Here is a 27,289-nt window from a genome sequence, read left to right on the forward strand (position 1 = left end):
GCCCTGCATTCAATCAGCTCTGGCACGTGACACACCCATTTCAATAGGAGTTTAGAAGAAGCAGGCACTGAGTTTTATTTCCCAGGTATTTATAACATGCCTATCAAGGCAACTGAACTTTCCAAATTACCAAGGGCATGATAATTTGTTATACTCCTCCCATTGCTTTCAACACTGGGACCTTTTTTATCGTTTCGCTGATCCCTGACTCCAGTCTTCATTTTCAAACACAAGGTAGGCTGTGTGGGAGTTTTATGAACAAGAAATTGCCACCCTTTCTTGGCATTAATGAAATTAATTATCAACACAAATGCCTGAGGCAAGCTCACACGATGCCACTAGGAAGTTACCAAGCAGTGAGTTGAAGAGCATTGCTCTCCTCACAGCTATGGAGCTCTAGACACCAAAGCCACCACCTGTGCAATGAAACAAAAAGCCCAGCAAATTTTGCAAGCTTGTAGTTTCTCATCTCCTTCCTCTCCCCTCCACCAATCAAGGTCACTAGGCTTGAAAACCTCCCCTTCCTAAGGATGGAAACAACTACTGTGTATGAAAGCTAAAACCAAAATAAGGATGCTGGGGAGAGGGATATAGGGAAGGAGGAGGGCAAATGATGTCTGAAATCAAGAGAACAAGTAAAAATTATCTGGAGATTGAAGTTACAGCCTATGGCTCCAAAGAGTCTCAATTTCTACTTATTTTATGCAGACTGAAACAGGAGACAAGTTTTATCCAGTCAAAGGGTCTCAGTTCTCTGATATAAAATGGAAGCAATATCACTTCCCATTGTCCCAGGAAATGTTCATTTGTTATTTATTCTATGCAGGAATACGCAAGCACACACATCACATGGGATCGTTTGATTGGAGAATAGCTTGAGCATAAAACCAGAAAAACCCCACTGTTCCTAGGTGTTCTGTTAAATAACACTACAGCTGTTTTCTCTTCATTTGTTTAGCATCATGTAGAGCAACAATATTTCCTTTATTTCATGCTCGGGTGACCAAGAATCAGATGGTAATGCTCAGGAGTAACATGAGGCTTGGTCCATATGAATTAATTTCTCCTACTGACTGGCTGTTGATAAGAAAATATTTGTTTCACCCTCCTTCAGTACTTCTAAATGTATTTAATATACTTAAGCTCCCATCCTCCTATTCAGACCTACTTATTTCCTTTAAGAAGTACACTAACTAACCCATCCTTCCTCACCAAAGCAGTGACAAGTGTCTGACCACTGCATGCATAAACAAGAAATGACTCTTATTTGAATATACTTCTCCAGTATGACTTTCATATCCAACCTGAACTACAATAGATAGAAAATACATATATTTCCCCCCACAAAAACATTTACATGCATAAAGGCAAGTGCCAAGATTCATATCTTTGTTCTAACAGTATTGTACTCCAGCACAGTACAAGGGTCAAGTGCTTAAAGACTGTCCTGTACCTGCATGCTGGCAGACACACAAGAGAACATCATAGATTATTTACTGATACACTTCTATGAACTGCAGAAAGGAAGGGAGATCAAACCCATCTTTTTCCAAGAAACAAAAGTTCTCTATTGTCTGACCCCCCCAAAAATAATTGCAGACTCTTATGTCCTTCTACAGTGTTCTCCAGCTCCAATACACATAACAGCATACTGACAAGGCAATCACACCTGAGGGGAGCATTTATTTAAATCCTGAAATCCTCAAAACTGATACATGCTCTGGAAATTTGATTTTCACCATAATAGTAGTATAGGGAGATTGATAGAACCGACTGCATGTTAATAAACCAGATGGACTTTCAAATATCCAGCACACAAAAACTAGCCCAGACGACGTGTCATGTAGATAAAATCCCTCACAGTGGTATTTTCAAGCAGTCAATGGGATATAAATTCTCAAATAGAGGTCTAAAGATGTCATATGTGAATAATCTATGAAGGACTGACTCAGCCCTCCTGACAATAACAGATTCAAAGGCAAAATTATCCTCAGAATCACATTGGAGATTTTCAGGAAAGAGTTGAGGAGTAAAGATTGAGAACACTTGCATTCTTCTTTCCTCTTCTGAATCTATTATAGATGAATGTCAGTCCTCAGCAAATCAATCATAGCACCATTCCTAGGTCTTAGATTGATATGAGAACACCTAAAAGTGTTTTTTTAAAGGGCAACATGGAGCCAAGCTCTGCAGGTCATACCATGGGAAATAAATGCAAGAATGCAATGCCTGTGCCCCAAGGGAGAGTGTGCTCACTGAGGCTTCATCTTTCTTTTGGCAAGAGCACAAAATAGACCAAAGAATATCTAAGTTTATATTAGTCCTATTAGTTCCTATGCAAGCACCTTCATTGCTATCCATAGATCATTAACAATGCTGACTTCACGACTGTTAGTTTTATAAACAGCCTCATTCAGGTTATTTATCAGGAGCACTGGGGAACATCAGAAACGTCTTAATGTCGAAAGTGACTTTGGATTGGGTGTAGCTGCACTTCAGATGAATGGAAATACAATTAACCTTCTTTTAAACACTCTACAGTGTTACTCTAAAAATGCTCTTGCAGACCACACTCCCTCTATATACTGCTCAGACTTGTGAAACAACACAAGAGAAAGCCACAGAACTATCTCATGTGTAGATACTAGTTTACAATCACACCCCAACACTCCAACTCCCCATCCCCACTGTGTAAGAGGAAACATCCTGAATAATCATTAATTCTCTTTTTTCATCACCACAGAGCACTGTCATAAAAACCCAGAGCACTTTAGAGCAGAAACTGCCAGGTTGGTGAGATGAGGGGTTGCTCTATTTCTGCATAGTGAAATATCCAAATATCAAAGGTTTCATGAGATGTGAGAAAAACCTATTGCAGACTCTTTTAAGTACCTTCTCAGGCCCACCTCAGGCAAGCTGGGATGAGAAAGGCCAGCATGCAAAAGGAATGGATCTAGAAAGTATGGTCCTATGTACAAGGGAGACCAGGAGAACCAGCATCCCACCAGCACACTGCATTTAATGGTGTGGGCAGTAGGTTGAGGGAGGTTCTGTTCCCCCTCTCCTCTGCCCTAGTGAGGCCTCATCTGGAGTCCTGTGTCCAGTTCTGGGCTCCCCAGCTCAAGAGGGACAGGGAACTGCTGCAGAGAGGCCAGTGCAGGGACACCAAGATGATCAGGGCACTGGAACATCTTCCTTATGAGGAAAGGCTGTTGGACCTGGGGCTGTTCAGCCTGGAGAAGAGGAGACTGAGGGGGGAGCTCATCAATAGTTGCAAATGTCTCACTGGTGGGTGTCAGGAGGTTGGGAATTTGTTTTGTTGTCTCAAGTGACAAGACAAGGGGTGATGGGATGAAGCTGGAACACAAAAAGTTGCATTTAAACATAAGGAAAAACTGTTTCACCATTGAGCTGAGGGAGCCCTGGCCCAGGCTGCCCAGGGAGAGTGTGGAGGCTCCTTCTCAGGAGGATTTCAAAACCTACCTGGATGTGTTCCTGTGTGACCTGATCTAGGTGGACCTGCTTTAGCAAGGGTGTTGGACTAGATGATCTCTCTTCCAACCCCTACCCTTCTGTATGACTCTGTGATCCACCATGTGGGATCCCCTGCAGTGACCTCCGTGCCACCTCGCTGCTGTGTGCAGGGATTTGCAGTCACCTGTCTCAAATCTGTGTTTGCATTAACACCTTGGGTAACTGAACAGAGGATGGCATCAGACCAAGAGGTGTTTTACATCATTTAGGTTTGCATCAGAATTTTAAAGCATTGTGAAAATCAATTTGATCTTATTTAATGTAGATGAATGGCAAATACTATACTTGTGAATGAGAAATAAAAGGTGGAACAGCTAATCAGACAACAACAAAGAGGATATATTGGATCTCAGCTTCAGTTAACAAAAAAGTGAGAAGGAAAAAACACCTCATTTTTGTGTGTTCAGAGTGTCACAAGCAGTTCACAGTATGTTATTCCTCTAATCTGCTGGGTGCTGTTGAGGCTTCCAAGGGAACGCTACCTGCTTTTGGATATGGTACTGAAGAGTGTGCAGAACAGACTGAAAGAAAAGGGAAGAGGAAAATCTGTGGTTGAAATAACTGGATCTGTTGAGGCCAGACTAAGAAGAGTCTATATGGTTACACACAGAAATGTATTCACCCATTCTGAGGCTGTCATAGTCAACAAGAAGCTAAAAGTCTCCCTATGACCTCTTTCTCTCTTGTCCTGTCCCCCCAGTCCATTCTGGTTTTCATACACACACCTATAAGTCAATGAAATGGGCTCATATCAGGAAGCAATAGTATCACTTGGATGTGGCATGTAAATACTGCCCTGTCTGCAAATGTCTGTATAACAGGCTCCAATGCAATTAAAGAAAGCAGAGTGCAAATGCCTAAAAATTTCTAGCAATTTTTTTATAACAGATGCATTTGCTGTGAAAAACATTATTCACTGAACACAGTTAAAGTATAGTAAATTGGCTTCAAGAAAAACCTCAAGACTTTTCAATAAAAAGACAAAATAGCAACACTCTTAAGACAGCAGGTGGTAAAACGAGATACAGGAATGTTCCCCCATATAAAGAAATAAAACAAAATAGAGCTGTGTGATTTTTTACTGTTCTTTTCCAGCAGAAAAACATCCCTAAAGGACCCAGAAAATAGGCTCCTAAATTCACTCATATGGAGTAGCAGAGATTGAAGGGGAAACTTTCAAATGCATTACTCAGAAAAACAAGAAAAGGGATGGTGCTAAGCCTTCAAGAGCAGACTTCTTACTTGGGAGTTTGGGGGAAAGCTGTGATGTAGGGTGGACCAGCAAGTGATATGTTAAGTGGCATACACCTGAGCAATTTGCTCCTGAATACTTAGTGAGACAACCTTCAAGAGCACTATGAACCTGCCAGTGGGGTGTAGAAACCCAAGTCATGTTGAAAGATGGGACTATGGGTCTTTAAAATAGCACCCACAGGAAAAAATCAGCTCTTGTGAAAACTGGAAGTAAAAGTCTGAAGAGTCTGTGGGGAGGCAATGGCTGCTGGATACCTCTGCAAAGCAGTACCCAGCATTTTTATTGTGATTCCAATTGCTGCTCTCACTGAGGAGACTGGCAGGATGAATGAGCAACTGCTGCTTCTGCCAGGGGCAGCTAAAGCAGTGCCAGCTCAGATGGGAAGTTTGTTCATCTCTGTTGGTGCCTTTCCCCACCTATAAATTCACTGAGATGGAAGAGAGCAACTTGCAAAGCTGCAAGTCGTGTTTCCACAGCCAGGGAGAGATCTGCAGTCGAGTGGCACTTAGGGACATGGTTTAGTGGGATTTTTCAGTGCTAGGTTTATGGTTGGATTTAATGATCTCAAAGGTCTTTTCAGTATCTCATCAGTAAGAATGGGTCCAGCTCAGGGACAGCCAGGAGTGTTCTCTGAAAGGTCTTCGCTCCTCTCCATGGGTGCCAGTGCAGCTTCTGCCCCTAAATCCTCTACGACCTGTAGAAATTGTGCTTGCCTACAACTGGCAAAGCCTCACTAAGCCAGAGTTCACCTTTTCTAAACTGGATCACTCCTTCACTCACCACCCAGCCTGGGAGCAACATCTGGATTCCAATACAAAGACCTGAGGAGTGTGGTTAGATCCAGAATTTGAACAAAAGCATTAAAGATTGTTTGGACATTTATACAACAGTTACAAAAAGGCCTTGTCCATCATGGAAGAGACAGCAGGAGACAGAGGCCTGGAGCCTCCTCTCCCTTTGCATGGCAACTGCTCAGTTCACAACATCACAGCACACAGCTGCAAAGGCACCTGAAGTGACTCTGAAAGGGTAATAACCCTGAGCAATGCTCTGGGTAATTCCTCCCAGAGGTTAACAGCAGGAGGCAGGCAGATTGAGGCTTTTATAAAAGGAGTCTGTGAAAAGCAGAATCAACAGCAGAGTTGGCCTTTTAGTCAGTGTTTGAGAATGAGAGAGAGAGTGAGGTGCTGAGTGAAGCCTGGGGAAGGAGGAGAGGGGAGAACTGGGAAAAGAGAAGACAAAACACCAACCTGACAGGCGCTCCCCGGGACTGAGCTGGCTTCAGCATCACAGTGATGGTGGTGTCAGTCTCATTCAGTGGGGAGTCCGTGTCGTATTCTGGCATCGATGGTGCTGCAGCAGAACAAAGAGCAAAGCCGTAGTTATACACCAGTTGTTGCCTTTGGTAGTGATGGCAACGTCATATTAACATTTCTTGGAGACTGTTTAATGTGTGTGAAAGGAAACATCCAAATCCTTCCCAATGTTATGACCAAAATTGTCAAAGCTGCTTAAACATCTGTACAGTGTTTTCCTGTTCAAATTAAACAGGGATCGGACACCCAAATGTTCAAGCTGCCTTTGAAAGTCCTGTCTTCTCTTTGTAAGACTTAGTAATCCTTTGAGATAGGATCATTCCTTCAGTTTTAAAGGTGAAGAAACAAAACTACATGGACATTATAAAAGACCTCTTAAGAGCACTGAATCAGCAGCAGAGCTGAGAAAATCACCCAGGAAACTTGGCTCTTGTTCACCCTTTTGGTCATTGGATTAGATCTCCCACATCTTAGAATTGTTAATACCCAGCACTAAAGATGAAAAGAGAGGAGTACAAGTTAGCCACGTTATTTTAGCCCTCAAAGCCATGAGCCCCAGTGTTTCAGTGATGATGAATGAACAGGCAGCTCACAGCTTGCAATGGTATATGCAGCCAGTAACCAGCCATGGCATCCCCAGCACTTCCCTGACATGTTTCCCAGAGCAATATGGAAAAGTACTGAACATTCACACTCAGTCTAGGTTCTGCTTCTGCTTTGTTATCTTCTATTAGGATCATGTCATTAAAGTAGGATTGCTTTCCTTAGGAATATATTTTAGTTGTCAGGTGACTTCTTTCTTCCCCAATAGCAGACATCTGTTTGGGACAATTTTGACTGTGGAAGAACTGAAGAAGATCAGGAGATCACAGCAGCATCAAATGTATTCCAAAGATGCAAGTTTTGTTGAAATATGTTTAAAGTATGAAGCAAATAGAAGAATTCACACAAACAGTTCATCACAAGGGCAAGCTGCATTGTGGAGGATCCTGTATTTAATCCTCTCACAGTGATTTCCACTGTAATCCTGTTTATAATCAGGTTTTTTACCTAAATGCCTGAAAACTGTCAAGAATGGTGGTTGCTATTATCAGCTCAGCTACTGACTTGTGTGTCAATAAGCTGGCAGTGGGTTCAGAATGAATGCCAATTCCTTGACAGCATTTCTCTTTGAAAAAGTGGCTCTGTCTCAAGAGGAAGCAGCGTGAGAGTCATTTAAAGATGATGGGTGTCACTACCAGTCTTCTCTATCAGAGACCACCACAGTAGCTGGAGATGCTCCAGCAAGAACTGCTCAGGACCTGCTCTGGCCAGGGGGAATGGTGCTACAGCACAATATGGTTCTATGAAGAGGTTGGAAGGCCAGTCTGGACACCAGAAACAAGCTGGGCTCTGCCTTTGTGGCTGTGTCATCCTGCTTTGGGGCAGCTTCCTCTAGCTGCAGTGCTGCAAAGGTACCACTAAATGTGTCTTCCACATCAGCTAGCTCAGCTGTCTCCCTCTGACCTGTTTAGTTCTTTTCTGTGTAAAACTGCATTTTCCACAGTGATTCTACAATCTTACTTTCAGACACTGTAAGGTTAAGAAGTAAATGCAAGAAACATAGGTCTTGTCAGGACCAGCTAATGGTATTGAGTTTAATTCAGTGATCAGAGTCTGTATTAGTCACTGAAACAAGATGCAGTCATTCTCTGGAGCACTCAACACGCAACAGTTGTGTAGAACCTCAATAAAACTACAATTGGCAGTGATCTCTAAAGCAGCAAGCACTGCTCATCAATTTAATGCATATTTTACAAGCACTCAGTCCTGCCCAAAGAGAAGTCCTCAGGATTTTTGCCATTTAATTGTGATTAAGACAGAAACAATCGTGTCTACCCATATAAACACACACACTCCCACACTGCTACAGCCTAAATGTCTTTTCAGTTTGAAATTTATATAGTCTTACAAGGGCATTCCAGTCGATGCAGAAATCCTTCTCCCTCCTAACCTCAGAATGATATGTACAGGATTGACCATGCAGTGAGACAGTTTAATGTCAGAGACAACCCTGATGCCTGTGAGCACTCTGTGCCTACCACTGAAAAGCAGATGTTTGGAAGGTGGGGAAAAAAAACCCCCAAACCAGAACAACAAACCAAGCTCAGTGTGCATTCAGCCAATAACTATGCAGACTTCTAAAACAGGTTGAGCACTCAAATAATAAAATACAAAGAAACTAAAGCAGAGGTAGAAAGCAGCATCATTGCTGTGCTGTTTGCTGAGTCTGGTGGCAGGCAGAGCCCAGGCCACTCACATCAGGGCTACAGAAACCCCAACAGGCTGCAGAGCTCTTAGGACAGTTTGTGGCTTTACTTCAAGTGGTAGAGACATCTTTTTTCATACTAAATGTTAAGGGTTCAAACCCTCCTGTTAGTGGAGGGATTGGATGTATTTCACTTGGTTAAAATGTACACTGTTGCTGACTGCTAGCATCTTGTTTTTCTTAATCAATTGGGAATAGGGCAATGGGAACTATGCACTGTTGTGCACTCTCTCCTGTGGCACCCAGTCATAACTCCATGCATTACAAGTCTCCTGAATGTGCCAAGAATTTGTTTTGTCTTTAGTGAAAAAATAGTCAAGGTATTTAAAAAAAGGAGCAGTTTTAAACTCTGTTAGAGAACTTATTTTAGTGCTATCAATTCAATGGTAAACTTAAAGCCTATATCTGTCTGCCCAATGTCACCTCTACCTCCCTTTATCCTTTTTTTTGACAGCTAGCCTAAGTTTCCTTTCTTTTTCTAGAGACACATGTGTCTTCACTTTGCAATGCCTCCTGATTTTAGTGTCTTTCACACACTTGTCTGCTTACTTCAAGACCTCTCTCTGCCCTTATTCAGAGAAAAAACATAAAATCAGCTTTCCTTCTTTATTTTTAGTCTCCTTGCACTATTAATTCAATCATTCATCACATCCATTTTGGTGCATTCTGAAAACAAAATAAGCCACATTATTGAAAGAGTTTCCCCAGCCACACAGATAATAGTAACAATTATTATAGGGATAGTTCATTTGTAGAACTAATGAAAGTTCTCATTTAAGATGTTCATGGGTGTGTAAGGTACCCACAAATTAACCACTGCACTTGTAACCTGAACAAGTGCAGGTTCTGGATTGTGGCAGCTTTAAAAAGTTGCCCTAGAGAGATTCTAAGCTGGATACCTTTTCATTGTCTTATGCACCAGCTGTGGGTCTAAAGAACAAAGCCATAGAAAGTTCTTTTTTCTCCTTCACCGAAGCAGTACCTGAAATCTTAGTTGCAATCCGTGTTGTGATGGGTGGCCCAAAGCCCTTGACTGTGCTGGCTTTGATGGTGAATGAATACGTAGTCCCTGGGTATAATCCTACAAAGAGGTGATGGGTTTCATTCCTTAGTTTGAAGACTTTCCCTCTTTGGCTGGACAGGTCAGCACTGGGATCCAGAGACCCAACGGCCTTGTATGTAATCTGCAAATGAAGAAGAAGGTAAGTAAGGTGATAAGGGGTCTTCTGCAGCTTTGCTCTGATGCCCTGTTTTCCATCTCTTGAGACTAGACAAGGACAGATCCCTTCAGTATCCCTGGTGAGTGGTTCTGTATTTGGATGCTGACACACAAACATGACAATTTTTCCAAGGCTCTACTTAGGAAAAAACTAATTTCTTCTCTCCACTAACGCCCAGCATGTGCTGATTTACAACAAAAGATGCAAATAATTGCTTTCTGTTCCAAGCCTAAAAACCTCTGCAGCCAACCAGAGCACACAGCACGAGCAGCAGAACTTCCAGCAGAATTTCCCACACAATCCCCCACATCACACCAACACTTTTGGTGCAAATATGAGTACATTTCCCCTCAGGTATATTTTCCCTCCCAGGCCACTGAAAACAATGGGAGCCTTTTACTGATAACAAAGGTTTTAGACATCTTTTCCCATGCTAAAGAGAATATGCTGAAAGGAAATGGTATGATTCAATGAAACAAATATCAAGTATTTAGAAAAAAAGCCCTTCCCTTTTCTGAGCCTGTGAGTCAGCTTCTGATCTCATTCCCCTCCCCTTGTTTCAAGCCTCAGTTTGCAGGTTTACAGGAGGTACCAAGCCTGGGTTCCCAGGCAGCCGGTTTACATGTGGTACCACACCTGAGAGAGTAAGTCATCAGGGTGACAGACTCGGAAAGCTCTTCATGAAGACACCCACTGCTGATGTTAACACTCCTTTAGAGGAATCCAAGCTGAAAGCACACCTTTGAAACTCTGCTGCAGCTGCATTATGCTTAGGCAGCCCTGTTGATACACACACACTTGCAAGTAAAACTCATGACTTATTTACCAGCCAATTCCTTGCCTGCGTTCCAAATTCAATCCAAAGGCAGCTCAATTTCAACTGAGCTGTCAATATAATAGAACGTGCTTCACTGCTCCCCTAACCTTTCCTGATATTATGGGATCCTCACTTATTTGTAATGAAACACCATGAATAAATCAATGTATGTTAATACACAAAGTCTTCAATTTTTTATGAAGGACTCGGTGAGAATCTAATTCCCAGCTTGGCTGAAAGAGCCTTTGAAAATTTTTAAGTCTCTTGCTTTACGGCAGGAGGAAAATCTTGCATTTGGAGGGGAAAAATAAATAGACAATGTTTAAAGAGGGCAGCTTTAATAATAACAAGATAAATAAGAGACAAAGACTGATGTTACTGACACCAGAGAAGGGGATGAGAGTGTGAATCCTATTATTTGGACAGAGGAGAACAATTTAGACAGAGCTGCCACCCGAGATGAGGCAGCAGAAGAAAGGCCCACAGAGCAGCAAGAAATTACAGAAGCTGAACTCTCAAAGGAATTAGAATTGAATAGCTTGCAGGTGTTTTCATTGAAATCCTACTAGTTTTTTTCAGGAATTACAACCTGGTTTAAAATTTTTATTGCTCACCAGAAACTTGAGAAAGATGGAGATCTTAGTGCAATGGTTGTTAAAAAACCAAACTGAATGCAGGAAGGAGAAATCTTTCCACTAGTTCCTTTTTAGGTGAGGATCATGCAGTGTACCATGGCACAGGACAGTACTCTGCCAGTTCTTAACTGCATCAAGGTACTTCAAGGCAAGGTCATGTGTGTAAAAACCCCACAGGAGTTAAGAGTGAGCATCAAAGACCTTAAATGAAGAGACATGACCCAGTCAATGCCAGGGTAACATCCAGAAAGAAAAACATGTTTAATCTGTTAGGCAGGAGTGAAGGGCTGCAACGGGTGTGCTCCACCTGCAAATCACGTACCGGAGGAACAGCACTTCTGTAACGTTTCAAAGGAGAAGGAGCAAAACAGGGGGAAAAAAGAAAGGGAACTTCCTATGGCTGGGCCACTGGATGCCAGGCAGTAGCTTCTGCAAAATCAGAGGTATTTATTTTCAAGCACATTACACAGAAGGCTCTAAGTGGAAGATGCACTTGTCCTTGATCTGCATATAAATAGAAGCATTCAGCTACCTTCACCGGTTCTAAAAGCACTACAAAATGAGTTCTTTTTCTTCATTAAAAAACTCCTCTCCCCTGAAGGCAAATAGAGTTAGAAAAGCTTTTTCTGTTTACTACATCACAGAATGGAAGTACAAGGGACCTTAAAACAACCTGTGTTCAACTCATGAGAAGCAGGAAGGGAGAAAACTGTACTTGAGAGAGAGGACCTCTGCGATTTGAGATTGAAGTTTGACTCAATTTTCAGAAACATTGCTCACTCAAATTAGACTTCACTATTCCCCAGAACTTTTTTAAGGCTATATAAACTACACTAAAGAGATTTGTGGCATGGCCAGTTTGTGTGATGATTGTTACCGCAGCAGGCTCAGTAGAAGACTCAGACTCAGAAGAAGCAGGACCTGGGAAATTACAGGCCAGTGAGTCTCACCTCCATCCCTGGAAAGGTCATGGAACAGCTCATCCCAGATGTCATCTCTAAGCACATGATGGAAAAAAGGGTTATCAGGAGGAGTCAACATGGACTCACCAAGAATAAATGCCATTTGACCAATCTGATGCCTCATATGAGGGCATGACTGACTGGGCAGGTGAGGGGAGAGCAGTGGATGTCATCTACCTTGACTTCAGCAAGGCTTTTGACATCATCTCCCATTACATCCTCACATGAAAGCTCAGGCAGTGTGGCTTGGAGAGTGGAGGGGAGGTGGATGGAGACAGAGGCTGAATGACAGAGCCCAGAGGGTGGTGACCAATGGCACAGAATGGAGCTGGAGGCCAGTGGCCAGTGGAGTTCCACAGGGATGGGTTCTGGGGCCAGTCTTGGTCAACATCTTCATCAATGACCTGGATGAGGGGACAGAGGGACCCTCAGCAAGTTCCTCAATGGCACCAAACTGGGAGCACTGGCTGATTCCCCAGAGGCTGAGCTGCCCTTCAGATCTGCACAGGCAGAGAGTTGGGCAGAGAGGAATCTCATGAGGTTCAATAGGGAGAAGTGCACAGTCCTGCACCTCAGGAGGAAAAACACCCTGCACCAGGACAGGCTGGGGTGAGCAGATTCAGAAAAGGGACCTGGGGGCTCTGGTAGGCAGCAAACAAACATGAGCAGCAACGTGCCCTCGTGGGCAAGAAGCCAATGACATCCTGGGGACATCAAGAGTGTGTGCAGTAGGTCGAGGGAGGTTCTCCTCCCCATCTCCTCTGCCCTGCTGAGGCCTCATCTGGAGTCCTGTGTCCAGTTCTGGGCTCCCCAGCTCCACAGGAACAGGGAACTGCTGGAGAGAGGCCAGTGCAGGGACACCAAGATGATCAGGGGACTGGAGCATCTTCCTTATGAGGAAAGGTTGTGGGACCTGGGGCTGTTCAGCCTGGAGAAGAGGAGACTGAGGGGGGGATCTCATTAATAGTTACAAATATCTCAATGGTGGATGTCAGGACATTGGAGCAGCACTTTTTTCCTATTGTCTCAAGTGACAGGACAAGGAGTAATGGAAAGAAGTTGAAACACAAAAAGTTCCATTTAAACAGAAAGAAAAACCATTTTACTGTTGAGATGAGGGAGCCCTGGCCCAGGCTGCCCAGGGAAGGTGTGGAGGCTCCTTCTCAGGAGGTTTCCAAACCCACCTGGACACATTCCTGTGCCCCCTGATCTAGGGGAACCTGCTTTAGCAGGGGTTGGGCTGGAGGAGCTCTGCAGGGCCCTTCCCACCCCCACCATTCTGTGACTCTCTATTCCAGTAGATCTGAACCCTCCAAAACATGTGATGTGCAGACATTCAGAGAAAGAATTCCTTGTCCCCAAAAACATAACATTTCAATACATAAACACTACATTGACACAACACAGAGAGCAGGAAAACAACAGTACAAAATAGTGCATGCCATCCAGTTTCATTCAGCCTGTAAGGCAAAATACTTCAAGGGACTGGTAAGCCAACAGTGCCTGTAGATAACAGCTAGTTTGCAGCTTATTGCTCTCAGAGTTAGTCTCAAGCTCTTCTCTGCTTTCCAGAAGAGCTCTGAATGACTGAATTGGTGAGGAAAGTATCTACAGACACTGCTCCAGACCTTAAGGGCTGTGTGCTCACCTCTGCTGATGACTCTTGTCATGACCACGATAAGCTGACGTCTCCATTTTGCCATTTACAAAATGAGGGCTATTAGACTCCTCTACACAAATACTTTCACGATTGAGGGATTCTATGGATTTCTGTAATTGCTGGGTGCTGATAGCTAAGGTGCAAAATCACAGGTGAAACAGGAAAAGCAGTCCCAAACCCAGAGCAGTGTATTTGGAAAAGGAGGCAAGCTCTCTCCCAGCTCAAAAAAGAAGGAAAATAATTAAGTTAAACCTCACCATTTCCCCCTCCCAGTAGGATACCTGCTGTTTCCTAGGTATTAGTGCTACCTAAAGTGTGGATTAACATCCGAGAGCTCTGTCTCAGTCTGTTCCTCTATGAGCCTCCCAGTACAACTCAGGCAGCTGCAACTTCAGCTACAATTACAGCTGCTCTCACCAGCAGCCTCTCCTGGAGCGCTGGCTGGCTGCTCCCTGCTGACCTGGCACACATCCACACTCTTCACAGGCAACACCCCTCAGAGCCAGGATCTTCTCCATTTACTGAAGCTGGTGTTTCCTCACTGGAATACCTGAAATCATAGGCATTTGTGTGTGTATGTGGCTGTGTGTCAAGGGATGTCTCCTACAGAAAGTAAAGATGCTGTAAAATATCACTCCTATGTTGGTTTTCGTGTATAAATGTATCAAATTATAACCAGCTGAAATAAAGACACCAAGAATCACAGAATGAGAATCTGATGGGCTGGAAGGGACCTTGAAAGCTCATCCAGTGCAACCTCCCACCCTGCAAGGGCAGGACCAGCTAAACTAGGTCACACAGAAACTCCTCCAGGTGGGGTTTGAATGTCCCTAGGGAAGGAGACGCCACTCTTTTCAAACTAAGAGTTCTGAAGCAAGAGAAATTTCAGGGAATTAGACACTGAAAAGCTCTGAAGAAGAAACTACAGAAAGTTCCAACTCTGGAGCAATTTCTGAAAGCACAAAAACACATTTGGAGACAAAACAAGGCACTTTCCTGGAACAAGAAGGATGCTGAAAAAAAAGCCCACCTGCTCTTCTAGTTGGTATGCTGAGTATTTATCTTAATTTCTTGTTCCAAGTGTCAAACCATTTCATTACAAAACAAACAAGAGATTCTAATCTAGAAAATGAGATGACTCAATCACTAGAAAGCAGCTGTTCTAAATGATTTTAAAATCATCTGTTTTAAAGAGAAACCATGTTTCTGTATTCTGGCAAAAAAATAGGAATAATATTCATTTAAGAGCTTAAAAACCTAGACAGAAAATAAAGAGGAAAATACTCAGAAATATATTGAAGAATTTCACTGTGATTGAAAATATTTGGTTCTATTCTGATGCAGACTATATGCAAATATAAAGATGAGTAAATTTCTCACAAGGCTGAAACTCTATGTTTTTTAACCAGCTGCCTGGTTATCTCCTGCACAGCAGGCAGATGTCACAAGTTGAAAGTTGCCTTTCTGCAAACTGAAATGGCTGGCCTGAGTTTGCATATGTAATGGAGGGTTTACATATTGGCTACAGGGCAACTTGATGGTCCCAAGGCAAAGTTTTAGGGGCCAACATTGTTGTGGTTCTCATCTCAGCAGACAACAGCGCAGGCTGAATACAGCAAAACCATCTCCTTCACTGAGTTAATGAAGCTGTTTCCAAACTGAAGTAACAACAGCAGAAAATTTAAAGTAATCAGGAATTCAGATGGCACTCAGGAGGGTAAAGAATAGCCCAAATCCCACCAGAACAGGAGAGACTAAACTCTCAGCCCAGGGCATCCACTCCCCTGGACAAGAATTATTTACCCAGATGATTCACGTCCTTGGTCAACTGTGCAAAATGTGGCCCCATGAGTCCAAATTCTTTGTTAAATGTGAAATAGGTCAGCAGAACAAATTCAAATCTACTGGAACCAACCAAAAGAAGGCTTGTTATGTTTAATTTCCAAGAGTTCAGTGGTATATAAACGCTATGATAGACTATGGAGAACAAAATAAGAACAGATCAGTCTAAGAAGTGGGATGGTTAAATAACAAGGGCTGAACTTGTTAAGAGGACATCCAATCTATGGCAGTGCACCCTCAGTCCTCATTAACCACTCCTCCTCACTCCAGCCTCCTCTGATTCTTATCCATTTAAAAAGTTCAGAATATTAACTCCTGAGCAAATCCAACGTTAACAACCACAAAGTTGAATATATAATATTGAGAGCATAAGAAGAGCTCTTCTCTCCTTCACAGAGCCTAATTTAACACAATACAAACCATGCTTTGCTGACTGTCCTCATCTGTGACTGTAAAACTTCCTTTACAACACAAGAACTTATAAAACTTCCATTGTGAAGTGAAAGACTGCAGCAGATGTAGTAACTAAGCCAGGCAGCACGAGGCTATTTCCTACTGCAAATCATTCCTCCAAAGGCAACACACAGTGAAAAGCAACAGAAACACCCTACTCTTAACCCACTTGGATTCTCCTGCACCCCACAGGCATATGGGCAACTGGATGTCTGCACAAGCAGGAGATTGTCATACTGGGATATGTTGTTACACACACAACAACAACATATTGTACAGATGTGTTTCATCAGTTGTAACTTGAATATGTCTGTCCAGCCTGAGTATCAGCCATGGACTGGAACATTAAACTCTGCAAGGACTTTACAGACCTTGCTCAAGAAGATTCAGCAGTTCACTCTCCACTTCAGCAACTGCCCCGTGTCCAGGGCCCAGGTGCCTGCTGAATCTCACTACCACGCTTAGCAAATAGAGACAGTAACACAAGTCTGGTGAATCTGAGTCCATCTTTGTGTGGGGGAGGCAGAGGGAGCTTTGTTCTGAGCTTTTTAAAAGAAAAGCAGCAGTTAAGTGTAGTTGAAAACTGAGGGGTAAAAAAAACCCCAATCCAAACGTAGAGTGAAAAAGAAAGGTCCATACAGTTAAACATGTGCTAATTAACCAGTGAAACAGACTGACAAGCCATGTGTCAAACCCTCCTTCAGATTTAGACACTGCTTTGGGAGGATGTACTATGGCCCAAGCATGGGGCTCTGAGCTTAATGCAAGAACAAATGGTGACACAGATCTCATCACATCACTGTGACCGATGGTCCCTCTTGCCCTCCGCTGCCAAAATCCTCTGGGAACCCTGGATGGCTGTTGAGATTCTCTTTAATCCTTTAAAATAAATTAGAAGACAGAATATTCTGCTCAGATCACAGCTGATGTCATACATTCAGCCTTCCCATACATCTGATACGTCCGAGTAAGCTGCCACTCTAATGAATGACTGAGTTGTCAGGATTTCATGTGTTCATAACCCTAAAACCAAGGCAAAAAAATATGCTCCTATGTTTCTTCCCACAGCAATTGATCTCAGTATGCAAACCACTTTATCTTATAGCTTTTGTCACACAGAATTAATTAGCCACAGCAGAGTTTTGCTCTCTACAACCACATTCACACCACCTAAGGTGAGGACTTTCAGCTTCCCCTCTGAGTTCACCAACTGCAGCCTGTTTGAATGCAAACTCTGAGTACTGCTGTTAAATCAAACACCACTTTGGAGATACATTATGCAACTTCATCCCTATTTTCCATTGTAGTGACAGCCTGCATAGCAGTTTGGGGAAGGCATCTGAAACCCATAAATCCAGCACATTATCTCCTACATTCCCACTGATGGTTTATGTCCCTGTCTTGACAAAACCAGTGGATCCTGCCTCTCTGTATCTCTCATACCACACACAACCCCTGCCTTCTGGGGATGCTTTGGAGTTGACAGGGAGCTGCTATATACTTCAATCCTTTCCTCCCCCCCAGCCACAAGGCTGAACCCGGCTCTCACTATGGACAAGAGAGGAGCCAGAGGTAAGAACATGATGCAGCCTCTATGTGCAGGATTTTGCCAAGGTCAGAAGCTGGGTCTGCAGGGATACCCTGACCCGTGTCTCTCACTTTACTGAGCTAGAAGAAAAGGAAGATTTTCCTGACTTATTGCTGGCTTTTGAACTTGTTTTGTGAAGCAAGACCTGGAATCAAGACTTTTTGAATCCATTGGTTCTCATAGTATGATGCTGCATGCAGGGGGGTTGGGCTGGGAATAGGGAATAAGGATCCCAGGTGACTGTCAGAGGTGTCAGCTCCTCTGGTGCTGCTTGGTGAGAGGGAGATGAGGAGGGCAGAGTCCCCCACCCCAGGCCTGGCTCTGCCCGCTGGGAATGGCAGGCTGTCACTGCTCCAGAGCCTGAGAGCATCACCACTGAAGGAAGAGAATGAAGCTGCTGGCATCCCAGAAAATGAAAACCACAGATCAGTCACAGTTTTCATTTCTTCCTCTTTTAAAGGGGTCCTTCATTTTGGAAATGGTTTAACTAGAGAGATGTTGCTACTTCCCAACTACAGAACCTTCTCTTGAATTAGAATCGCTTCTATTTAACCAGAAGTCAACCAGGCAGACTCAGTGGGGTACAAGCCTGACTTAGCAGTGCTTAAGTCCTTCTCAGCTCAGGACTCAGCTGCCTGAAGCCCAGTACAGTGCATTCACAGCCCACCATGGAGTGGACCACCTCCTCAGTGCCTGGCTGTGGTCTTGCCTGCCCAGCACCTGCAGGCTACAACAAACAGTAACTTCTCCCTATATAACTTCTCCCCTGTGCTTCCCTATGCTGCCTGCTTCAATTTCATAACAGGTTTGGCATGAAACTTCACAAATAGAGGAGAAGGAAGTTTGTCACAGGCAAAGCGTGATTTTCCAGGGCTAGAAATCATTAAGCAATTCCTAAGAGTGTTGAGATAAGGGAGTAAGGTATCAGTGGAGAGAGCTAGATGTGCTTCAAGGGCTTCAGCACTGCTGATGGAGGGGAGGGGCATCCAACTGAAAGGCTTCATGATTAAAAATACCTTGGGCAACAATAGGCTATTCAGTTTTTAATCTCGCTTTACATATTCCACTCCATGCTCTAATAAAGCCTGTGAAAAACTCCATTTCCCCCCTTCCCCGTTTCCCAAAAATAAATACAAATAAGCTGATGCATTAAAGTCTGACAGCAATATCCTTGAATTCAAAGTTATCCAAACATTTCCCTCATTTCCCGAGTGGCTGCCTCAGGGAAGCAGCGTTCCCCAAGCCAGCTGGTAAGGAGCCACGTGCAACGTGAGTTAACTGTCCAAATGACCTTTAGTGGTGCAAGGAAACCAGCTCATGGTGTCTCCTGGAAATGTTTTCTTTGAATTCAGTGTGTACAGAGGGTGTACAAGGTGAAGATGTTTTGCTGAGCATGTCGCTACCTCTTGAAGCACCACTGACCTTGCAGAAATTCTGCAGCGCTTCTCCTCAGTTCTCCCCTCTGGCTCTTGCTCATTGTGGATTTTTGAGTGCAATGTCAGAGACTGTATTCCCCCAACTGGGGTAACCTCTGTTAACATGGTCACATCAACCTGATACCTGTAAGCACTACAAGAAAAGAAATATACCTGCACGTAGGCTGTGATGGGAAGGGAGGCACACACGTGGGGAGCAACCTCCTACCATCCAGGGATGCTGGAGAACACATTTGCTTCACCAGATACAAACAATAACAAGTGGTTAAAGCTTCAATATATTCTATAAAACAAACTAAAGTGTACTTTTTTTTCCTCACCTTACTGAAACAGGTTATCACATAGGAGGGGGATGGGGGAAAAGGTGTCAGATCAGTTAATTCAAGTAACTTCACATTCACAGCTTCCACAAAACAATCAATCCAGCAGCAGACAGGTGATGACTAACACAGAAGCAGAAGCAGCATGGACTGGTCAGATCCCAGCTTAAACCTCAAACCAGGCCATGTGAAAAGTCTTACAAAGGTCTTGATAATCATAAGGAATCAAAATCATAAGAAGCCTGGCTACTCACCTGAGTACATCCCAGCAAGGAACTGCCATCAGTAAGAATACCTCATACACACAGTACACTAACTGGAAACACCTAAGCAGATGTTTTGAGCCCAGAAAACCACTCAAACACATGTTTAGCTGCCCAGATGGGCTGTGGAGGCTCCTTCTCTGGGGACATTCCAAAGCCCCCTGGATGAGCTCCTGTGTGCCCTGCTCTAGGTGGTGCTGCTCTGGCAGGGGGTTGCACTGGATGAGCTTTCCAGGTCCCTCCCAGCCCTTGTGATTCTATGATTTACCACCAAGGGAATTTTAATGCCCATCACAAAAGCAGAGGGTAAGCAAATCAAGCTGAGAGCTACATTTCTGTCCCTCAGAACAATCTGTGAAAACTCACACTAAAATTAGTAAATTGATCTTCAGTGAAGGAACTGCAGAGCACTAGGGATGAGAACTCACTTGTAAATCAGTTCTGACACAACCTAAATGTTTGGTCTTACTTTCCTCTTTCACACAAGGCTCCCTAAATCAAACTACACTTCTCCACATCGCTTTTTTGGTCTTTCCCTTTTTGCCTGTACCTTTCCATTTCCAGACTCTGAGCAGAACTGAAACCACTGGCATCTCAAGCACCAAATACCCACGAATAGCATGTGTAAGAGTGGTCATGCTTTGCTAACCACCAAACAGTCTGAGTGCCTGTATCTCAAATGCTCTTCACACACTAAGATGAGTTTGCCACAGCACACCACAAAGGTGGGATGCACTGCAACAGAAGTACAGCCATGTTGCAGAGTTGTGTTAAAACGACTCTCACTGCAGTTTTTACAGTTGTCTCTCAAGTTAAGCCATCAAATTGTCCCAACTTTGGATTTTTCCCATCAGAAGGATTAAAAAGCAGCTGTACAGTGTACGTGATGGATGGAAATAGGCTGTGCAATTTCCAATCCCATTTCTTCTCTTTTTAAAATGAGTCCCTCCACCCTTCCTGGCTAGCACAATCCCCCAAAATACAGGCTGGCCAGTTGTAAGGATTTTGACAACTGCTGCAAGTCTAATTCAGCCATACAAAACAGATGGGGAGACAACCCAGCTCCCTCACTAATGCACACCTGTCATAAATAAGAGATCCTTCCTGAAGCCAATGTAAAAACCCATGTCTTAATGTCCTAAGTAATAGCAAATAAATCCAGCTGAACTGCTTCAGACAGCAAAAAAAGCCAAGTTGCTTCTGCAATATTCTAGCAGAAAAATGGGCAGCTTTGCAGCCAGATAACAGAGTGAAGAAAATAAATGTTTATATGCAAAATATTTGCTTGGAACTCAGTGGTTGAGGTGCTGCCTTGCAGATTAGTATTTATAGCAAGACAGAACATATTTTCCTGAGTAGCATTACAAAAGTAGACAAGGTTGAAGTTCCCATTAATATTACTTAGGTGTTCATGTAGCTGCAAATTTGAAGAGTGGGTCCAATCTTGCTGTAACAGCATGACATAACATTAAAGTCCCAGGCTCAGCTCACAGGTATGGATCTGGGGAAGTGGAGAATGGAAGGACAGGCCCCAGTAGAGCTGGTACCACAGCAGGGTTACACTGGGAATGCATCCCACCTTCCACACAATATCTTCTTCCCTGAAACAGGGGGAGGATCCCAAACATCAAACACCCAAGTCAAACAGCTTGTGATATCTGCTGTAGGAAGAGCATTAGGAAGCCCTGTAGCTGCATGAACAAAAACATCCCCATAGCCAAGGCATGGAACCATGGAACTGTTTGGTTGGGAAAACCCTTTAGCTCATCAAGTCCCAGCCCTCCCCTCACCCTGCCCAGCTCAGCACTAACCCACCCTCAGCACCTCAGCTCCACGGCTTTGGGATCCCTCCAGGGCTGGGCACTCCCCCAGCTCCCTGGGCAGCCTGGCACAGGGGCTGACACCCCTCTCAGGGAAACAGTTCTGCCTCAGCTCCAATCTCAACCTTCCCTGGGGCAACCTGAAGCCATTTCCTCTTATCACTTGTTCCTTGGGAGCAGAGACCAAGCCTCAGCTCGCTGCAGCCTCATGTCAGGGAGTGTCAGAGAGGACTCCTGTCTGCCCTCAGCCTCCCCCAGGCTGAACACTCCCGTTCCCTGAGCTGCTCCCCATCACCCTTGTGCTCCCCTTGCCCTCTGCCAGCTCCATTGCCCATCTCTGAACACATATCCTTGCCTGGGTGCAATGTGCCCCCACATTTGGAAATGCCTTTGCAGCACATGGGTGTGAGGCACCCAGGAGGGTCAGTGCAGGGGGTATGACCAGGCTGTGCCACCCCATTGGCTCTGTGGAGGAGATGGGTTGTTCCCCCCACCCTGCCCACCACAGCACAAACCCTGTTTTCAGAAGTGCAGAACCTGAGCCTGTGGGATAAACAACAATCTTCTGCCCTGCAGACCCCAAAATCTTTTGTGACAATCTTTCTACATCTCAACCATATACATTTCATATTATCTAAATCTTAAAGGATTTGTCTTATGGTTTTATCTGGAAAAGCCATTCAGTTCCCCTAAAACCACAGATTCCTAATCATCACAGAACATCCTCCTTCTCCCCACCCTTGCTGGAAAGTTCCTGCTCCCTTTCTCACTCAGGGGCATATGACTTGACACTCTGACTTTGCTTCCCACCCTAATCAGAATATTTAATCAGAATGAATGAGTCTTGAGCCTGACATATCAGGGCCTCTGAAGAGACTCCACAGTGTTTACACCCAGAGGGCTTTCATTTGCACACACAATGTTTACAACTTTTGCTGTAAAAAGTCACTGATGCTGGTTTCCTCTTGAATAACTCCTAGGCCAGATTTTCCAACGTCCTGGGGAGAGTCCAAAGCCAGAGGAGAGCTGGAAATCCTCCATCACCTTGAAAAAACAACACCCCTTGTTCCTCAGGACATAATTGCTTTAGAGCAAATGCCTAGGACATAGTTTTTGCAGATGCTTTAGGTACTACATGAATAAAATCCTATTACTATTGCAGAAAAGGTCGTTTCCAATCAGGTTTGCTGCAGTAAGTTTTCTGATTTATTCACCTGAACTAAATTTCCACAGGAGCCAGAGGCTGTAAAATGCATGGTGTGTATAAAGCAAGGGGAAAATTCCTACCAAAAAATAAAAGTTTCAATATTTTTAAGTGACTTCCCACACAAAGATGTCTCTGAGCTATCCATTAGCTGAGACATGTCTCATTGAACAACTAAATACATTTTGTAGAGGGGAAAAATCATGCAGTAGCCTAAGTACAGAAAATATGTTCAAAAGTCCAAAGCTGAAGCAACATTTCCCTCCAATCCATCACAATGCTTGCTGCATCACCCACCCCATGCCCAGGGCACTGGAAAGAACTGGCCAGACAAGATTATTCAGTGGATAAGGCCTAAAAAGCAAGTGTCCATCAGCCCCTTGGCCACTAAAAGACAGTCAAAAAGGTGTCATGAGCCACTTCTCCCTGTCACCTTCTATTTGTAGCTGTTTTCTCTGCACAGAAATACTTCTGTCCCATCTGTCTCTCCAGTGCCACCAGACAGTCAACAGAAAAACCACTGCATGATGCCCACATAACTTCTCTCTCCCATCACTGGTATCACCCTGGCTCTCCTGAGCTGTTATCTCTGAGCTATTAGGATCCTGGATCTATTTTGAAGCTTGCTGTAGCCTCTGTTCATCCCTCTACCAGGTGCATGGCTCCAGTGAGCAACCCAAGCAGAGCAAAAGCAGATTATTTTCAAACACTGCAATCCTGCTTTCCCCAGATAGAACTGCCTGGTCCAAAAGAGAGGGATATGTGTCCAAGTGGGCAAGTCTGAGAACTGCATTGCTGACAGCCTCACACAGAGCGTGTGGAACGAAGGCTGATCGATTTTGTTCACACAAGGAGAAACTAAAGGCAGCTTCAGACCTTTTTTTACATTGATTTTTGGTTTTTATTCAATTTGAGAAAATATGGCCATTCATTCAAACACTGACCAGCACAGAAATAACTGTATTATGTGCATTAGGGTGTATTTTACATTGTAAGGATCTTTTTTCAGCTGCTTTATTTTGTTTTCTATACACACAGTGTGGAGACCAGATGAAAGAAAAGCCAGCTGTTAAGATCTGTAGATACTTCTCAACTCCAACTCTGCTCTTATGGTCCTATCATCAACTTCTAATCCACATGAAAACTCTTCAATTGTACTTTTAAAATGCTTCTTTGCAAAACTCTTGGCATAATACATTCGCTGTACTTCGTTACATTTGCCTGCTCTCGAGTTTCAAACAAGAGAAACAGCCAGATTTCAGTTTGCTTTTTTAGTGGTCTGTTGGTTTCTCCTTTTACTTCACCTGTAGAAATACAGTCTGTTGTTTTTTTCATTTTATTTCACCTGTACAATTACAGCCAATCACAAGTTACATTCGTTGGATCATCCATTAGATTGGGGCAGTCTCCTTGTCTTTGTTCTCCGTGCTAGCAGCAATATTGCAAACAGTCTTCACACTACCCCTCTCTTGTTCTTATCACCTTGTGATGCCCCAAAGATTCTTTGGAATGGTTTAGGCTGCAGTAAAAAGCATCACAGTCTCTAAAGGCAAAGTTTAAAATAGTCCCATTCATGGTAGCAGCTCCCTTTTAGGATAATCCAGCTCTCTGTTTCTTTCTCTTTTACTCATGAGCTGCAAAATCAAGCACCAAGTTGTCAGATGAGTCTGACTGGCTTCATCTCATCTTTATAAATGAGAAAACTGTACTTCAACTCTTTGAGCTCTCCACCTTGACAAGGCTCTTTCCCAACCTCCATGAACACCAGTGGGAACTTGCACTCAAACCTGTCCAGTTTGGTGAAGCTCTCTCCCTTTCCTTCCTACCCCCGGCTCCTGAAGTGTTTTGAGGGGGCAGAGTAGAGGAAAACAGCTTGGCTTCTCAGTGACAATGTCATACAGTGCCAAAATAAAAAGCCACACTGCCAACACCACTGCTGAGACAAGGGCTGGCCACGGAGCTGGAGTGGGTGGCAGAGAGGCAGAGCAGCCAGCGCCTTGATGAGCAAGCAGAGGAAGCCAAGAGTTTTTAACTTGCCATGGTGAAGGAGGTGAACAAGGTTAATTGCTGTAGATGTAGACTTAAGCTTTGCATGCTGGGAATCGCAGGGTAAAACTAGACTTGAAAGGCTCAGGCATCTCTCAAAATGTACTTCATTAGGTTTCAATTATAGAGCAAAATTAGAGGACCACAGAACACAAAACAGTGGATATTTTCTCTAAGGGAGAAGAAAACATTTTCTCCCTTGTTAAGGCACTTCTTTTAGTACTCTGTCCTGTATTTCCAAACACTGGAACTCTCAGCCATGCCTCCTACACTGCAAAATGATTGCAGCAGGGCATGGGGAGCAAAAGGCTGGAAGAACATCCTCCCCCAGGCTCCGAATCCAGCCTTTTGCAACCCCAGGCAAGCGTGCAAAGAACACTTAGTCACAGTGATTCATGCAGCGGGTTGTTCTAATGCCACCAACTCCTCCCTCCATCCACAGCACTTTCCAAATGCTCTTGTTTCCTTTTCTTCCTCTGGATACTTGACACTGCAGGTTGTTTAAAAGGTGACTAAGAAAAACGAGCCAGTTAGGACAGTTAAATCTGCATCTGCACACCAAAAAATTCATGGAAGGAAGCAGTCTGAGGGTTTGCACAAACCAAAAATAGGCAGAGTATGTACACAACTCCTGTAGGGCTCTCCATACAGGCTTTAAACACATTAGAGAAGGTATATTTTGACCACAAACTTGAGCTGCAACAAAACCTCTCCTTGATTAGTGCAGCCCTATATTTTCTGGTAGTCTCAAGTGATTCATGGCTTTAACCTCAAAGCCAATAGCGGTTCAACCCCAAAGAGCATAAAAATAATTGCTTGCTATTGGATGTATCAGAGGTGTGAATGCAATATTTTGTGACAGGTTCTTTTAGCACAATTCCAAGATTTTACAGACCCCTTATATGTATTCTCCAAATATAGTGTGTCAGTTGCAAGATGACAATAGGTTTCAAAAGAGGAAAGTGTAGAAACGTTACACTAGCCTTATGCCAGTAAAGGCAAAGAAAATACCTTTAGGCTGCTGCCTAAACCTACCCTGAAAAAGCAAAAACCAGGGCATTTTATAGGAGGAAAAAGATCCTGTATTGACAGTTTGAGCTCACTGCAAAATACAATTCATTTAGACTTAGCAGTTGCTCCTGGACTCACTGCAATATTAGTGCCTTTCACCAACTAACACTCAGATTCTGAACTTCAGTAAGGCTCTGCTTAGGCTCCTAAGTCTAAACCATGAGCAGGGTAGCATCAAAACATGGCAAATTAGAGTGCAGACACCTGGCCCTGAAAAGTCATACAGAAAACTTAGTTTATACTGCTTCTCCTTGTTTCTTATTAAAATAATTTGGAGGCTTGAAACAGATTTATGAATTCACCAGGGAGCTGGAGAGAGTCATCACACAGTAATGGAAAGGCAGCATTTTGTATTGATTCAAATTAAGGGTAATTTATTGAAAAAAAAGCCATGATTTGCATGAGAGACATTGCCTAAAGACACAGCAGTCTAAGTGTGTTTTGATACATATTACACACACACACAGAGACTGTTCAGTGCAACTCACTCTGCTAGCTGAGGGGATGTGTTACAAGGACTGCTCTGCAGCCATTTCTCCCACTTGTCATCATCCAGCAAGATCCAACCAATTGGTCATAAGACTTTCCTCTGAGATAAATCAATCCTCAGGTGCTTCAAGAGAAGTCTCTCCCCTCTTTTCACAGAATCCCAGGATGATGGGGGTGGGAAAGGTCCTGCAGAGCTCCTCCAGCCCAAGCGCCTGCTAAAGCAGGTTCCCCTTGCTCAGGGGCACAGGAACGTGTCCAGGTGGGTTTGGAAACCTCCCAAGAGGAGCCTCCACACGCTCCCTGGGCAGCCTGGGCCAGGGCTCCCTCACCTCAGCACCAAATTTCTCCTCCTGTTCAGTGGAAGCTTCCTGTGTTCCAGCTTGCACTTGTTACCCCTTGTCCTGAGCACTACAGAACAAAGACTGGACTCATCCTCTCAACACCCACCCTTTAGGTGTTTATCAGCACTGATAAGGTCCCCTCTCAGCCTTCTCCAGGCTAAGCAGGACTTGCAGACATCTGAGTGTAGGTCTCAGTCCCAAAAACATTGGTGTTTTTTACATCCAAACCATTTGCAAGGGAAGCCTACTGCTTCATGGGGAAGCTCAAGTCTTCCAGATTTGTTGTTTCTCAGACCTAGATCTGACTCTTCAGTGATGAGGCCAGACAAATTGTGATGCTAGAATTAGAGAATTAGAGAATCACTACACATTAGCACTCACATGCACCTCAGCATACCAACACCACAATGTTGCCTAACTTCAATGCTTTCTTTCCTCTTCATTATTATCTTCCCTACAGCCAGTGACAGGGACAGTGGCATGGGCTACAAACACCAGGATTCAACCACAGTACCTGTAGTACCAGGTAGGCACAGCACTGATGATGAAAGAACAGTATTTCTTTCCCCATCCTCCTTAGCTGTGGCAAGGAACAAGACACTCCTTACCACCATCAGCTCTCCTGAGACAGCTGCTGGAAGATGGATCCCCTTCCCTGGGCTCTTGAGACAACAATCCACTTCTTCTGGACTCCTCACTACAAAGCACT

General features: G+C 43.9%; 1 protein-coding gene across 1 annotated transcript in view; it reads right to left on the reverse strand.

Annotated features, from left to right (window-relative positions):
* Positions 1-27,289, reverse strand: part of PTPRT (protein tyrosine phosphatase receptor type T) — a 475,736-nt gene that overhangs the window by 111,591 nt on the left and 336,856 nt on the right. Inside the window, exons 10-11 of the mRNA XM_062008833.1 lie at positions 9,396-9,597; positions 6,040-6,142 (exon numbers count right to left, since the gene is read on the reverse strand). Of these exons, the coding sequence (XP_061864817.1) occupies positions 6,040-6,142; positions 9,396-9,597 (305 nt within the window). The remainder of the gene's footprint in view (positions 1-6,039; positions 6,143-9,395; positions 9,598-27,289) is intronic.

Source organism: Colius striatus, chromosome 16 (assembly GCF_028858725.1).
Source record: "Colius striatus isolate bColStr4 chromosome 16, bColStr4.1.hap1, whole genome shotgun sequence".
In the NCBI taxonomy this organism is placed as follows: domain Eukaryota; kingdom Metazoa; phylum Chordata; class Aves; order Coliiformes; family Coliidae; genus Colius; species Colius striatus.